The sequence below is a fragment of the Mesitornis unicolor genome, unplaced genomic scaffold, assembly GCF_000695765.1.
Source record: "Mesitornis unicolor isolate BGI_N332 unplaced genomic scaffold, ASM69576v1 scaffold396, whole genome shotgun sequence".
NCBI lineage: Eukaryota > Metazoa > Chordata > Aves > Mesitornithiformes > Mesitornithidae > Mesitornis > Mesitornis unicolor.
Genome location: NW_010190022.1, coordinates 50,300 through 66,108, shown reverse-complemented (window position 1 = coordinate 66,108; position 15,809 = coordinate 50,300). Strand labels below are relative to the sequence as shown.

Here is a 15,809-nt window from a genome sequence, read left to right as displayed (position 1 = left end):
AAGAGAATTCTTCTGAAAGCCTAACTCCAGTAACAGTAGTAGAGTTCAACAGATCTGAAGTCTGCTAATTCATTTATGTATTGTCTCAAAACAGCATTATATCTATCTAGGTAAAAACGTCTGCAACTTCGATCATGGTTGTATATATGTGATTGTTTAAAATCTGACACTGAATAAGAAAAAAGTTACTTCAATAGCTGCATAAAGATCTACTAGTGTCCCAAAGTACCTTAAAATCTGCAGCACTGGTTAGAAATTGTTTAAATATTATCTTTAACTCACGCCAGTTTGTTAGCAATGGATATAAATTTCAACAGATACCATATATCACACACTCCTGATCATTTTTGTCTTTGGATTTTTGGACAAAAAGTCAAGTTCTCTTTCCAACAAAGGTCCCTCTCTCCAGCTAATGAGAAAACTGCAGTGATTACCTACCTACAATAAAGTATGGAGGAGAAAGCGATTTTTAAAGTGTTCTGTTCAAAGATAATCTAAGTTTCAAAAGATTGTGGTGGAACAAAAAGACTCCAGAAAAACATCCAATTCAAAAACTGAAAACTGCATTTCTGACCTTTAAAGCATATTCTCTATTTCTGCCAGCAGAAAACGAAAATAATTCTTAAGTGTTTTAGAAGACAGCTCTCAAAGGACCTTGAAGGTGTCTTTCCAACAGCAGCAAAAATACATTAATGCTATGCCTTTCTGTGGTCAAAATTCTGTCCCCTAAATCAAAAACTTTGAAAGCAAAAAATAAAAAAGGGCAAAAAACTGCCACAAACACCTAATTTGTCCCTCAGAAGTATGCAGAAGAAAATGAATTTTTTATTTTTTTCCACCCAAACATAGATTTTGAAGTGTCAGTACATTCCCTACGTTTCCATACCTGGAATGACTTTTTGTAGAAAAACAACAGTTTGAGATAGATACCATGATTTACAATACCATGCATTTTTCCTTACGCCTCTTTTTCAGTGTCCATATAACAACATGAAAATGTTCCAGAGGTAATCAGTAACACACTGGTCTGCAGCAAAAGCATCTCTGAAAACAGTATTTTGCAAAAAGCATCCCCACACTTAGTGAGAAATCATACAAGTGATAAAGTGAGCTGGCTTCAATGATGTGAAGTGAGATCCTCTCCTTTAACTGGTAAAGATCAGCTTCATGTATTTTATGCTCAAAATCTCATTTTCCTCTAAGGAGCAAAGGATTTTGTCTAAACTTCGTTCTACAGATCGCTCAATCACAGATGGACAGTGTTCACAAGGCTGAACAGCTGTATAAAAAAATACAGCTACAAAATGCTTCTGTGTTTCAGTAAAACTATAATGAAATCACTGTTCATACCATATACTCTTTTATATCACACCACCACTAGTAACATCCCAAATATCTATTTTACAGGATAACAGAATAATATGTAAGAAACAGATTTAAAATATATATATAGTTGTTTCTCTACATAAAGCATTACAGCTAGGAACAGTGACTGGCTAAGGAGAAAAGAGCAAAAAGAGTGAGTGCTTTAGCTGCATCCCAACGGCGTATCTGCCTCGATAAAAATTCCAGATGTATACCAGACATTCCCTACCACTCTTGGCAACTGGGCAGTATTATTTGCCCTGTGTTGATATGACAGTTATCCCTAACAGCTGTTGGCACAGTTATTTGCTAAGTGGCATAATTACTGTCATAATCTCATGCTTTCAACACTGTTAGAAAAGAAATACAAAAAAACCAGTAATGTCGCATTAAAAAATTAAATAGTTTACACAAAGATATCTTCACACTACATAGCTTCCAACATTTAACTGTTCATCAAAAACCCCAACAAGCTAATACACAGAATTTAGTTTCACAAAAGAAAAAACAGTAAATGTCTAAATTTACAGATTACTCTGGTACGTTGTTCCTTCTTCATTTCACAGAAGTGATTTCTGTCTATCAGTGAGTTTTTCATGACAGGTCATACATGCAAAGTTTTGCACCAAGTGCTGGATCTTCTAGCCTCGGTTTAGAGTCCAGTTACTGACCAAAGAACTCACCCCATTCCTAAGGGAACTACTGACTTAATAGTAATATCAAATAAAAATTGCCTTTCTGTGCTATAGATTATCTGCATGAACAAGTTTTATTACTTTTAACAGATTCAAAACATGTAACGGGTTCTTACACAGTGTGAAAATATCTTTGGTAACAAAAATGGGCCATGAGACATGACAGCTATACAAAGTAATTAAATTTGTGATACGTTACCACTGTTCCATTATCTGGCATCATTGGTGTTCCCATATTTGCAGCTCCTTCTGGTCCCATGGAAGGACCAGGACCCATTGCAGGGCCAGGTAAAGTTCCTCTGTTGTTCATATTCATACCCATCATTGGAGGAGGGCCTTGGTTACCAGCAGGTGCTGGGCTAAACGCATCTATGCAAAACAATCTATACTTAGAGCTGTCCTATCTGAATTTTACAAGAATAAACAAACAATTTACAATATTTAAAAACCCAAATGTACAAGAAATCCAATACTTGAAAAAAAGAAAAAAATTCTTTGAGACTGTACATTTATCTCAATCATCTGCTTTTAAACAGATTTTCATTAATCCCCATCATTTTGTATTACATAACCTATCGCGTATATTGGAAAATCCTGAGCTTTGCAGCTAAATATAGCTGCACAGTTTCTGTGCAAAAATTGTTCACATAGCATATATATCTAGTATAGACACCACAAATCAGCAAAAATCTCAAGCATTTTGCAGTAACTGGCAGCTCTGAGGCAACTCGGCTCTTTAGCGATCATAACACATTAAATATCAATTTGCAAGAACTGTTCTACCAGTATTATGTTAACTGTATAGAGCGTTACAGTATTTTAGTCTAATGTCTAACAGCAACACCAAAGATGGTGCTCAATTTTACAGTAAATTATTTGTAATACAGCATAAATAAATCTTGCATTTAAATGCAATTTACTACAGTAAAAGTACCAGAAAAATAAGGGAAGTTTTGTTAGAATTGAAAGTATTCTCAGTAAGAGGCAGAAGAAAAGCTTAAAGACATCTTTTGAGCAGATAATTTAGCTACAATGTTGAGCTAGGAAATACCACTGCCAGCACCCACTGACATAATCAACAGGTAGGTAAGACTGCCTTCCTAACATTTTCTGATATTGCCACAAGAAAGAAAGAAGCCTGATCAAGTAATTTACATCTGCTATTATAAAATATCACCAACTTTAAGACTGGTGGTGGTGCATCTTTCCCCCCCTACAATGATAACCCACCCTTTTAAGCCAAAATTAGTTGATGGAAGAAGACATGTCTTTGGAATCCACCCTAGGTTTGAAGTCATGACTTACAACATACAAGAATATAAAGAAATCTGACGTTGCTAGACTAATGAACTTGTTATTTCAAAAATCAACCCCTCATCACTACTACAGCTTCTTCAGTAATAAATATATAGAGGTACAACACCATAAGCAGGCCACTTAGCACAGAAACCACTGCATCCAAGATACTGCTGCTAAAATTGCAGACCTGGGCACACAATGTGCCAACTGCAAGCTGTTTGGCAAAAACACCCTGTGCAACACAGCAGAATACGTGAAGTGCTACACAAGTTTATTAGAAACAATGGAGAAAAAAAGTCTTCTAACTTTGAAAAACAGAACTCATTTCAACTTAGTAATGAGAAGCTCTCGAGATCTCTCCCCGTGACACTGAGCCAAAACAAAGGTACGTGCAAGCTGAATGCTTCTTACCTACCCACAAGCATAATCAGCTCACGTAGTAGGTAGAAGATTGTGCTACAATTAAAGAGAATTACAGCTGAATATGCCCTAAAACTGTTTCTAGTGTAATCCATCCAATGAATAAATACAGAAGGCAACTGAGAAGTCTCAACTGCCAATATAAAGAGAAATCTTTACTTTCAGATGCTAGAAGTACTCTGCAGGACTATCACGATGGTAGTGTTTAGTGCTGGCAGTAGCGCCAGGAACTAAAAACAATGCTTAATTATCTGTTATTGGCTTGCTTAACGGACTAATTAAACAGCTGGCCATACTCAGTAGTGTTTGCTTATCTTACAACTGAAAAAAAGTTCTTACTCTCTGTATCACGCAAATGCACTTCTAGGGTGACACTATCAAATCTCTGGATTATTAAGCCACTTTCAGGCAGTCAGCTCTGACAGGAGGACAACTGGGGAGCGTAATGCAAGGAGCGTGTGGGGCCCTGGCACAGTTTCAGCGAGAGGCCACTATGGCATTTTAGCTCTACATCAGAGGTTCTCCTAGCTCCAGAGGAGACTCACGAGCTAACCACCTGAAGTCCCTTTCCTTTTGGTGGAACACTGATGTTAGCAGTTGGTTCACTGGACCAGGTTCAGCAACAGATGGAAACAAGCCATCGATGTTCATGCCACAATGCACAGACACTAGCAAAACATCGTCTTCTGCAATCTAGAGGGCTGAAAAGGTATGCTCCAAGTGTCCAAACTGCACGTGCCAAGGTGTGACACAGAAGGCAGCAAGTCAAGTCAGTAATCCTCACCAATGCAGAGATAGTTCCCAAAAAAGTACTTTTTTTTTCCCACACTGAAGAGTCTAACAGCTGCACCTAGCATTACAAATCCATTTAAGTGCTATGCTGAGGCATGCAGATTTTCGCAGAACCTGTCTGCTGCAGACAACAACGCAAAAATGACTGGTCCTGCACAAGCCAGCCCAACACTAATCAAAACCGTCACAAAGGTACCCTCCTTTCTAATAATGTTACTATCCAGGTATTTCCATTACTGCAGATACTCCAGCTCTCCACTGTCCCACACGATGAAAAGTCACCAATGGCACAGTAAAGGCCGGTTAAAAAAAAAAGTTACAATTTCAACAGAAATGTTGAGAAAGGATGCCAAGATCAACAATTAAAGGTCTACTATTTACAGGTCTACTCCATGTTTTTGGGATTAGGTTCTTTTGGCTGTAGTGGTGGGGTTCTTAATGGGCTAAGGAAAAAAAATCTCTACAGTGAGATAAGCTAAAATCTCTGTTCCAGATACTGTGGAAACAAACACTATCTTTACCTATTGGTTATGGACATATTCCCCTACTTAAAATAGTAGTTCACTGTTACTAGAACTTCATTTGGAACTACACATTTATTTCTGAAAGCATTTGGATCATGTTTAAAATCCAAAGTCATAGACAAGAAGTACAAATCAAAACTACGATGAACATTGCTAAGCAGTAAAACTTAAGAAAAAGGACTGCAAACTGAATGCTATAAATTCACATCTAAAATCTGTAAATTAAAAGGATATCTTGTGGATCTGGACAACCAGCATTAGTAGTTTCCACAGTATCAGTATTTACAAAGTCTTCTAAATAAATGAAATTTTTAGGTTGAGTGCAATAATATGCAAAAGTACAACTATTTTAGAAAATTAGTCAAAATCCACGCTTCTGCTGTAAATAATTTCACAATGTCTTCCTTCAGAATTATTTTTTAAAGCTCTATCTTCACCAAAACAAAAAGCCTATTTCTATTTGCAGCTGTAAGTGTCTCTAATAATTGCAAGGAAATGGTGAATTCTAAAACGTGGTCTGAGCCAATTCATTAGTTTACAAATTAACATTACTGAAAACATCAAGCAAAAATGCTTACTAAGTTTTGTATGTACTTTCTAATTTAAAATATGCAAATATAGTATGAAATTTTCTTAAAATTAAAATCTTATTTTAAATTAACAACAGTAAGCTTCTAAGAGACAAATAATAGTTTAGTAAGATTTTTTTGGTAAAAGAAATATTCCAGGTTTCAGTCTTGTTTAAAAGCAGATATTCTGATTAAGTAAGATTCCAAACTGTTTCCGCCTGCATACACAAAGCAAGCGCTAATAATTAAGAATGTACTTTTCCAGACTTCACAGTAACAGTTTTCAGCAGTGAGAGTATTTTATGTCACAAAAGTGAACTGAGAATACTTGCAAATACAGACTTGCAATAAATTAGTAGAACACCAACCCAATTATTCATCCATCTTTTGTCAGGTATGTCAACAAGAACTTACCGATTTTAAGCTCTACATCATTTCACCTTATGCTGTTTCAGGCCCAACTTCTCTGAATAGGCAGTACTTTCAAAAGAACCTCACATACTTTCTGAAGAAAAAATTCCTCTTTTGTATCACATAATTTCTAGAGGTCACCTTTCCCTGCCTTTTTGCTTCTCTTAACTTGGATAACATTTTTCTCCCACAGGTAGTTAAAACAATAAAATGAAGACTTCTGTTGGGGAAAAAACCCCAGCTGTTTGGAAAGAAGATGTGTGAGATTTTTTCATCTCCTAATACTATTTATTCCTTTTTATCAGTAGTCATCACTTATTAATAGTGCTTGAGTAACATGTACAGTCCCAAAGAAAAAGAAATTGTACATTACAGAAGCCTTTTTCCTTCAGATCCCTACCTCCCATGTTTATTGCTCCACGAGGACCCATATCACCCATTCTCATTTCCTGTTCTCTCTGAAAGTAAACATAGTTTTCATGGTCAACCTATCATTCTTAGAACTTAAGACATTCCCATTTACTCCATTAAAAAAAAAAAATTAAGTTTCCAAAGTTTCCACTGATTAGAAAAATGTACAAACAATAAAGTTAACTATACTCCCGTTTTTATAAAATCAAATGGGATGATAAGTTCACTATAGCAATGCTGTAGATTTCTGCATAATGCTAAAGGTTAAATATCACAAGTTTATTTTACCAGCTGCAGCAATCTAAAGTTTCCAAATAGTCATGTGATCACCTGCAAATGAATCCATCTTCATGCAGGGTTTTTCATTATAACAAGCAGTATACTTACATTTAAACTATAAATAAAGACAATTTATTACAGTATTGACCAAAGGCCATGGTTCAATAATAAAGCCAATTCAGCTCCACAACTCAAAAATGCTTGCGCTAATTGGAAACCAAGCTCTGATGTGTTGTATTATGGTATATAAACTTCATCTGCCAGTTGATCTTTGTTCAAATATCACAGAATCATAGAATACCAGGTTGGAAGGGACCACAAGGATCATCTAATCCAGCCTTTCAAGGTTTAAATAGTTTTGACTTCACTTGGTGGTGGTACATTTTTTGATAAATTATATCATGCTATCGCTATGCCAGTTCAGATACTGACCATCCTTTTGAAACTACCATCAAAATGTAGTATCTACATCAACTATGTCACATGCATTTATACTAAATAGACAAATAACATGCCAAATTGATCCATATTCAGTTGATGCTCAGTCATTCAACAGCAAGAGAGTTACTGATCATGAACCATGGCCTACTATGAAACAATACTCAAAAGAGTACCCGGAGTGCCAAAAACTATTACCTTGGGGAAAATCAACTATACCTATCACAGATAATTCCAAGGGATTTCAGTATTACCGCTTACATCAAAAGGATGAAATAGAAACAAATTCACAGTTCAAAATGAAAACGGATTAATTTTCTGCAAGAACGTTAACATATATTCCACTCTTGAGTGAACGTACATGGGCCACAAATAAGCATATGAAAAACAATTTACCTGATTCTGAAAATCATTCCACTTTATAAGTTCAGGTGAACTTTGAAAACAATTCCATATATCAGGTAACCGAATAGGTCTTGCTAAAAGCAACCTTTAAACTGAAATATTAATCAAATCAAAATACATTCACAGTATTTTCACCATTTCACAAAACTCCTTTTAGTTCAATCATGTTTGGGATGCCAAACGTGAATCTTCTATCTTCACACACTTAAAGCAGCAGACTCCAATACTGGACAGAACAGAGTCAAGAGTTTTGTAAAAATATCCTGGTACGGGAAATTGTCATAAGATAAATGACAGGTCTCAGGTCAATAGCTTTGTTTCTGTAACTCATATTAACCTAGAAAATTAACTTAACACAAGACGATTATACACTATTTTCAAAAGAAATAGCATGAAGAGGAAAAGTAAGGCCTCGTAACTTTTAAAAGACACAGGCAGTTTTAAGGTCCAGCTATGAAAGGCCGCTGATGAAGACTAAAAAGGACGTCATCTTCTGACCCTAGAACCCACATTAAACGTTTATAACAGAACATGCAACCACTTTGTCAGTCTTTGCACAGTAACAACAACTGACATCTTAAGTAAAATCAGCAGCCCTATTAGGATCAGGCATACCCAAAAATTGATACTAGTGAGTTAAGTCACAAAATCAGCACACATATTGATTGTTGATATTAGTCTGCTTTTACACCTCAGCCTCGTCATGAAGCAGCAGAAGGAAAAGTGGTAGATCATTCCTAATGTCAATCCCTAGTCCAACATGGTAGAAAAAAGATCGTGGCAATCAGATGCATAAATGCATGTGAAAAAACAGAACATGCCACAAACAGCTGTGAGATATCCTTGAGCTACAAGGAAAAGTACCAGATTTTGAATTACTGTACATAACTTGATGCATCGCAGGTTCAACTGCAAGGTGATGGGCGGTTTTTTTTGTTTTACTGTGAGATGTGTCATATAAGGCAGTGTCCAGAAAAATACCAGCTAGATATGGACATTAAATACAGAGCTAGAAATCTGTACTAGTTACAAGAATTCAACTAGATTTCTTTGCAAAGGACAGAAGCATTGGCAAGCTATAACACACACTTCTTTTAAGAAGCACAGTACACTTCCTCCCAGCAAGAAACTAGTTTTTTCTCAGCTTGAAATGATACCAGTCTTCAGTTAACAGTAATACAACAAAGGAGGTGTAGAGAAACCAACTTTTACTTTTTTTTTTAGTCTAGTCTAACCTTTAACAAAAAACATGATTTGCCATTTTTGAGCTTTAACTCTGGTGTTGAATTACTACCTTATAAAAAACATTTCAACATTTCAGCTATAGACTCATGATCCATAAATGTGCCTTATGATGTCTACTGTTAATCTATCAACATGCCTACAGGAATTATTATTAGTCCTACTAATAATGCATGTTCACAACTTACGTTCTTTTGAATTTTCAGCATGAGGAAATTCTACCCATACGGTTAACATGGAATTAGTAAATTTAAGATAAACCCACCATCAGAGAAAGCACTCAATTTCAAATGTTAACTGACAGCATATAGCATGAATATAATTAAATGCACAACGTATTAACTATAAAAACATGTGCTTAATTTGCCAAAACCTGTATTTGCAGGAATCCAGATGGTAACAAAAATTCAGTCCTATCTCATACACATCATGTCCTAGACAGCTATTTACTATGTGAGCATAAACACCTTATTGCAGGTAAGTTAGGTCACCTATTCAATGGTCTTTGCCCAAAATACAGGAAAGAAAGAAATACCAACAGACAGTTACAATAGAGTAGCCAAACCAGTGGTGGCTGATATTCCAGTCCACCTGAGAGCTTTGTTCTTGGATACTCAAACCCTTTGCAGAACATAGCAATGACAGCGATATCTTCTCAGAGCTTCTTCTCCTCCCTATGTGACTGCCCATTCTTCTTCTGAGTAGCAGCCTGTGTCAGTCCCTTCCCTGAAGCCACCCATAACTACCCGTAACAGGGAGTTAAAACTGAGCAGCAGGAGAAGAGGCTTAACTTTTACTAGAATAAGGTGTAGGGAGGCGATTAAGAACCTCTGAAGTCACCCGGTACCTGGGAAAACAACTTAAACTGGAAGAGAACAAGAAAAATGGATGACAGGCAATTATAGGGGGAAAAGAAAGCCGTAAGACAAAGGATGCATAGTAAAGTGCAATTTAAGTTTTGGGAAGATTAAAAAACCCAAACAAATAAACAAAACAAAAACAACAAAGGGAAGCAAGTAAAGAACAGCATCTTATTGTAAAAGGATAATTCTTTACACAACTCAAAAGCTTTCCAAACAACTTTTGTTGCAGGATTCTTATAAAACACTGCAAAACTCACTAATGCAAACAAACCTCAAAAAGGTCTGATTAATGTAATTTGCTTGTAGAAAACTGCTATGACAACTATAGCATTATACTTGCTAATTACTTTAGATTTGCATTAAAAAGCATTACAAATGATGTTTCCTTACAATATCAAGTCCTTTTAATGTCAACTGTAAAAAGCAGATCTACACAAAAACGCTGAATACCCCTACTTTTCAAATTACATCTATATTGTACATTCAATATAGTGTGGGTTCTCCCCTTTAAAAAGGTATTAGAAACAAGGTTACTTAATCATTCAAGATCTATCACACGCAATGTTCTTAAACCTCAAGTACCACTGATACCAGTAGTCCAAGTATACAGAGAACTGCCAAGATGATTCTTCTAGTTTTTTTTAAAAAATGTACTAATATGTTCTTAAATTCACTCTTTAAAATGATGAAACTGTTTCAAGAAGACATCTAAGAATTGATATGGGAGAATGTATCAGATGCAATTCCCTTCTCAGATTGAAAAATAAAAATACAAGTAGTTATAAAACTGGATTTTAACTGATAAAACAATACCATCTTTTCCCAGAAACAGGCCATGCAATTGCAGCAGCCCAAAGAAAATGAAGATGCACTTCCCACTTAATATAGGACTATTCACTCACCTTTCAGCTAAGGAATGGTGGCCAAAATAATGCTAAGACACAGCATCAAAAAATTCCCTTATCAAGAAAAAAAAAAAACCCAAAAAGCAAAATGTAATTCACAGGGCTGCTGATTCTCTCACCTGTTTTCATTAACATGGACACTGAATTCAACTTTTTAGCGGACTCTGCATGTGTCAAAATAGGTAAGACGTTTCTGTACCTCTTACTAGAATTCATTACTCTCTTCTAGAATGATTATTTCTTTAAGTTCTTTACAGGTAAAGAAAAATTACTTACAAGGACAAGAGAACTAAATTTATATTAATGTGCAAGACAGCTACCACAGCATATTAAAAATGACAGTTAATATACCTTGTAACATATACTAGTATATTTTACTCATAGTTAATAAAGAATTCTGTACAATAGTACTGCATTATACAACCTCATTAACTAAGTATTGAAAAGTGTCTCAGTGCATCACCTCACACATATTAACACTGGAAAAAGCAGAAACGGATTGCATTGTATGTGTGAGAGAACACACATACTCAACACTTCTAGCTTCCAGATTCAGAAGAAACTTTTCAAAAAGAAAGTTACACATTCTCTTGAATTCACCTTTATTTTAATACCAGCCATTTCTGATCTTTACACGATGGAAGACATTTTAAGATCCTCTTTTGTTTAGATAAAACTAGCTTCTACTTTCCGAAACATGCACCTTGCTGGTTGTTTTTTTCAAGGGCAGAGTACAGTGTTAAATAACTCTAATCCACCCAGTATGCTTTTTTTAAGTCATCCTCCTACAGCTAGATGCAAAATCCAGTATGAATAAAAACTGACTTCTTTTAACACATCAATCCTCATGTGATGTTTAAGTTAGGTCTACACTGAGAGTTTTGGCTAAGAAAGCGGTTTAATTGCACTAATGATACTCACATTACAGAGACAGCTATGTGGTTATCTCACTAACCCACATTTAATAATCCTCTGAAAGAAAACACTACCTAATACAAAAGAGACAGCCAGCAGGCTAATCTAAAAGAGGTACGCCCACAGACCACCTAAAGGCCCCTCAAATTTGTGAGAATCAAGGAAACTGAGATATCTCAGGAACCGCAACACATTTTTACTAAGTACTATGATGTACATTTCATTGTACACATTAGCATATAAAAAGAATGTCATTTATAGCAGCTGCAAAGTCTTAACACAATCTGATTACAAGGACTGAAAACATTCAAGAATGAACCACTGTTACATTACTACTATCTCAAAAGATACTGCTGCAATTACTCTTTTTTTCTTAAGACCAGTTTCAAGATATGCAAGGTAAGTTTCTCTCAAAATCTAAGCCAAAGGAAGCCGAGTACATTAATCTATTTGCTGTTCTTGCAAGTTGGCCAAAAAAAAGATTTGTATTTCATATTCTCCAAATACGACTGCAGTGTATAAGAAGACAGCAGTCCACATGTTCTTCTTTCCTTTGTAATGCAGAAAAACAATTATCTACCAGATTTCACTTACATTTCAAGTGTCCCTTCCTCAATTTTTTTAAAATCCGAACTTTTCTAGTTAATTCCACCTCTGAAAGAAAAACCTGTGACATCCTGTAGAATGAGCATATATATAAAAAGGTAAAACTAGATCAAAAAACATATTTGTTATAAAACGTGGACCAAACCACCACCATTGAAAATGGACAGAAAATTTCTTTTTCCCAACATAAAAGACTCTCAAATACTTTTGTTATTCATCAGCCTCCACATGGCACACTGGGCTTGTTTCAGCCTGGAAATAAGTTTCAGCTACTATTTCAAAATTAGCAAAGGGAAAACTAAAGAATTTTGTAGAAAAATACTACTGCAGGAAGGTAAGTTAAGAGCTGGTTGAAGTTGTTTCAAGAACGTCAACTGAAAATGGTTAATACCTTAAAGCAAAACCCGTCTGCAGTAAATAGTCACTTCCTGGCAAACTATTAAAATAATGTAAAAAAAAAAAATGAATTTTCTTCAAAATTTAAGCTTGGAGTAGAAACTAAACTAGATTAGGAACACAGTACAAAATACTTGCAACTGTTATACAATGGAGACATTTTCTCACTCCTATGTCACGAGAAGCAGAAAATAACCACTGCTCTAAACTATAGAAATAAGGCAAATGAACTAGAAAAGACAATTTCAAAGTTAGATGAAAAAATGTGATCATTACTGGTTTTCATCTCAGAACAAGTGAATAAAAGAAAACTTACTGTCTGAGCCAGAAAAGGTAGTAATATAACCTTTTATTTTAAAAAAGACATTCATTAATAAACACTGTCATGGAGACAACTGAGAATTTGGTCACTGACTTGGATGCAGAGAGATTCACCCATCTTCATGATTAAAAACTGCCCATCGCTACTACAGGAGTTGCCTACACGTCTACAGAGATTTTTCTGAATGTCTTTTGTCTACTGACCTAAACATTAAACTTTTACAATAGAAACTGCTCTTCTGATTATTGAGCTTTGTCCCATGTTGAGATTTCTCTTTTCTGCTTTATGTTGTCTCGTAGTTACTTGCTGCTTCTCTGAATTTTAGTATTTTATTGAAAACACTGCATTGATATAACATTACTTACCAAGTTATTTACCCCACCTCTCCCACTTTCATTTGTTATAATACAGTAAAATATTGCATATAAAACATCTACAGAATAAACCTGACTAGGCAAGTTAACTACAGTTCCTCATTTTCTCACCACCTGTGGAAAATGTTACTCACCAGCCAAAAAAATTAATGTATATGGATAGAAAAATCTGGCTCCAAACAAACTGCATATAAACAGCAGCTACGAATAAAATCTAAAGACTTTAATTCCATGCCTCTGCCCAAGCATCTTTATGTCATCTGTTCAGGCAAAGCAAATCCTACCATGCACCTTAACACCTATGACAGTATGAAGCACCCTCTGAGGGTGTAGCTGCAAAGAAAGATTTTTATATTTTTTTTCCAAATGCCATTGCCGTCAACCATTTGAGAGCAAACAGGAACAGATGTATTCCATCAAAGTTTCCTCTTGATCTAACAACTAACACAAAGAAGGTCAAATTCTGCTTCTCAAATATTTTAAGTTAAAATTCAGAAATAATTTTTCACATAAAGGTACTTAGAAAATGTAATCACTGTAACAGATCTGGAAATCCTTAAAAACAAGTAATATCTATATATTAACTCTCTTGATTTCAGCTTCCTCACTACAACATTCTGTCAAATAATTCAGTTCCACTGGAGTTAAGAGGCACTTTAGGTCTATGGAACCAATACACAAAAACACTCTTCCCCTTTCTATTAGCTTCATTTTTTGAATGGCATTAATAAAATTAAAAACAAATTTAATACAGTTCAGCAGCTGAACATTTTTTTCATTTGTAATCATTTTAAGGCACTTAACTGTTTGCTTGCCTGAAAAGCTACTTTCTGAAACGAATACCCACTACATCTCCAAGTTCAGAACTCACAGAGGTACTATAATCACATTACATTCACAATATATTCAAACCTTCACAAGCATATTATGCTGCAGCTTTGAATTAAAGTATCAAAACAGACATCCATGGAAGCATGGAGGATACTTTACTTTCACAGAACAAGTTGTGAATTATTTAATTTAAGATGCACTCCATAATTCACCCTGGTGGATGTAGAGCTGAAGGGCTGTTAAACTGGTAGCAAAGTCTGGGCTAACTGTGCCATCATGTAGAAATACACTAAAACTTTTAACAGAAAACTGGGCATTACAAAACAATGCTGCATTTTAGATTTGGAAAAGGTTAAGTTTTCCTTGCACATGAAAAAAAATCTAGGCAAATATTCAAAAAGAATGAACACTGGACTGGTTCAAAACAAGATGAAGGATGACACGAAGTAAAAGTCATCAATATTTACTTAGAAGAAAAAATAACCAGTGAAGAATATCCTTTATCATGAAGTGTTTACGTAAAAATCTAATTCTTAATTGGAACGTTGAATATAACGTTACAAAGTCAACTGAAAACACTTTAAAAGCAGCACCAGTTAGAGGCACAGTACACTAAATAGAAGTCTTCTGGACTGTTGTAATGACAACTTTTCCTCACCAAGTAAATAATATTCTATTATTCTGTAATTATATATGATGACTAAATTGTAACAACAAAAAAAGTCTAGCTGTAGTTGCTATGCCATAATGGATCTGAGTTATGAAGTGATTAGAATATGCAAATACTAAAGCTGAAAGCCAAAGGTTTTTTTCATCACCACAAAGAGGTCCTCTCCTGTAGGAGAGGACATACATATGCAGTCTTTTATACACGTTATGAACGTTGCTTACAATCAGACTAGTTCAGTGTCTAAGATTTCCCCAAAATCTAGCCTGTCCACACACACAGGACTTAAATACAAAACATGAACAAAAACATCAATGAAACTTCCTGGCATGAAACCAGGTTCCATCGTTTTCCAGCTCTCCATTGTTTTCCTGCTACTACTTTTTTACAACCTGGAAGTCATTTACTGTGAAACAGAAGCAAGATGAAGTAGACCTGAATGAAGAAAAAAACACTTACCACTTGAATAAACAGAGTTTTAACTAAGGAAAAAAATATTCATTGTATCAGGCAATCATAGTATTTAAGAAACTGGTCATCTAAAGAAATCAAAATGGATTTAGAATTTCTTTTTCCCATTAAATCCCCTGACCAAAGTGCACACACAGTAACTCTTAAACTACAGTGTCTGCTTTCATCAAAAGACATCTAACAAAACCTATTTTATTTATGTACTAGAGACCTAAAGGTCAGAATCATGTTAGAGACACAATGGAAATGAAAACAAACAGGGTCAAAAAACCAGCTAGTTCTTACCTAAAGAACATACAAGTTCCCCTATAGATAAACAAATGTTAAGTAATTCAGAAAGGGCGAGGGAACAAACACAAAGACACCATACGCAAATCAAATTTTAAAAGGATTATAAAAAACAGCACCTTATACAAAAGAGAAACAATACCTGAAGAACACTATTTTGACATTGTCTTTTTTTCAGATCTTTTGTACTAATACATTCAGAAAAGACACTTACCAGCTAATCTGCCACAAGTACATCAACAAAACTGAATTCTGCAACACTAGTAAAAGCAGTGTGCTTCAAGTCACATACAAAACAAAGCCAATACAAATACTCTTTCA

At 35.1% G+C, this 15,809-nt stretch overlaps 1 protein-coding gene across 1 annotated transcript in view; it reads right to left on the bottom strand.

The window, feature by feature from the left end:
• PSPC1 (paraspeckle component 1) overlaps positions 1–15,809 on the bottom strand; it is a 37,753-nt gene that overhangs the window by 1,571 nt on the left and 20,373 nt on the right. Inside the window, exons 7-8 of the mRNA XM_010186234.1 lie at positions 6,476–6,533; positions 2,260–2,429 (exon numbers count right to left, since the gene is read on the bottom strand). Of these exons, the coding sequence (XP_010184536.1) occupies positions 2,260–2,429; positions 6,476–6,533 (228 nt within the window). The remainder of the gene's footprint in view (positions 1–2,259; positions 2,430–6,475; positions 6,534–15,809) is intronic.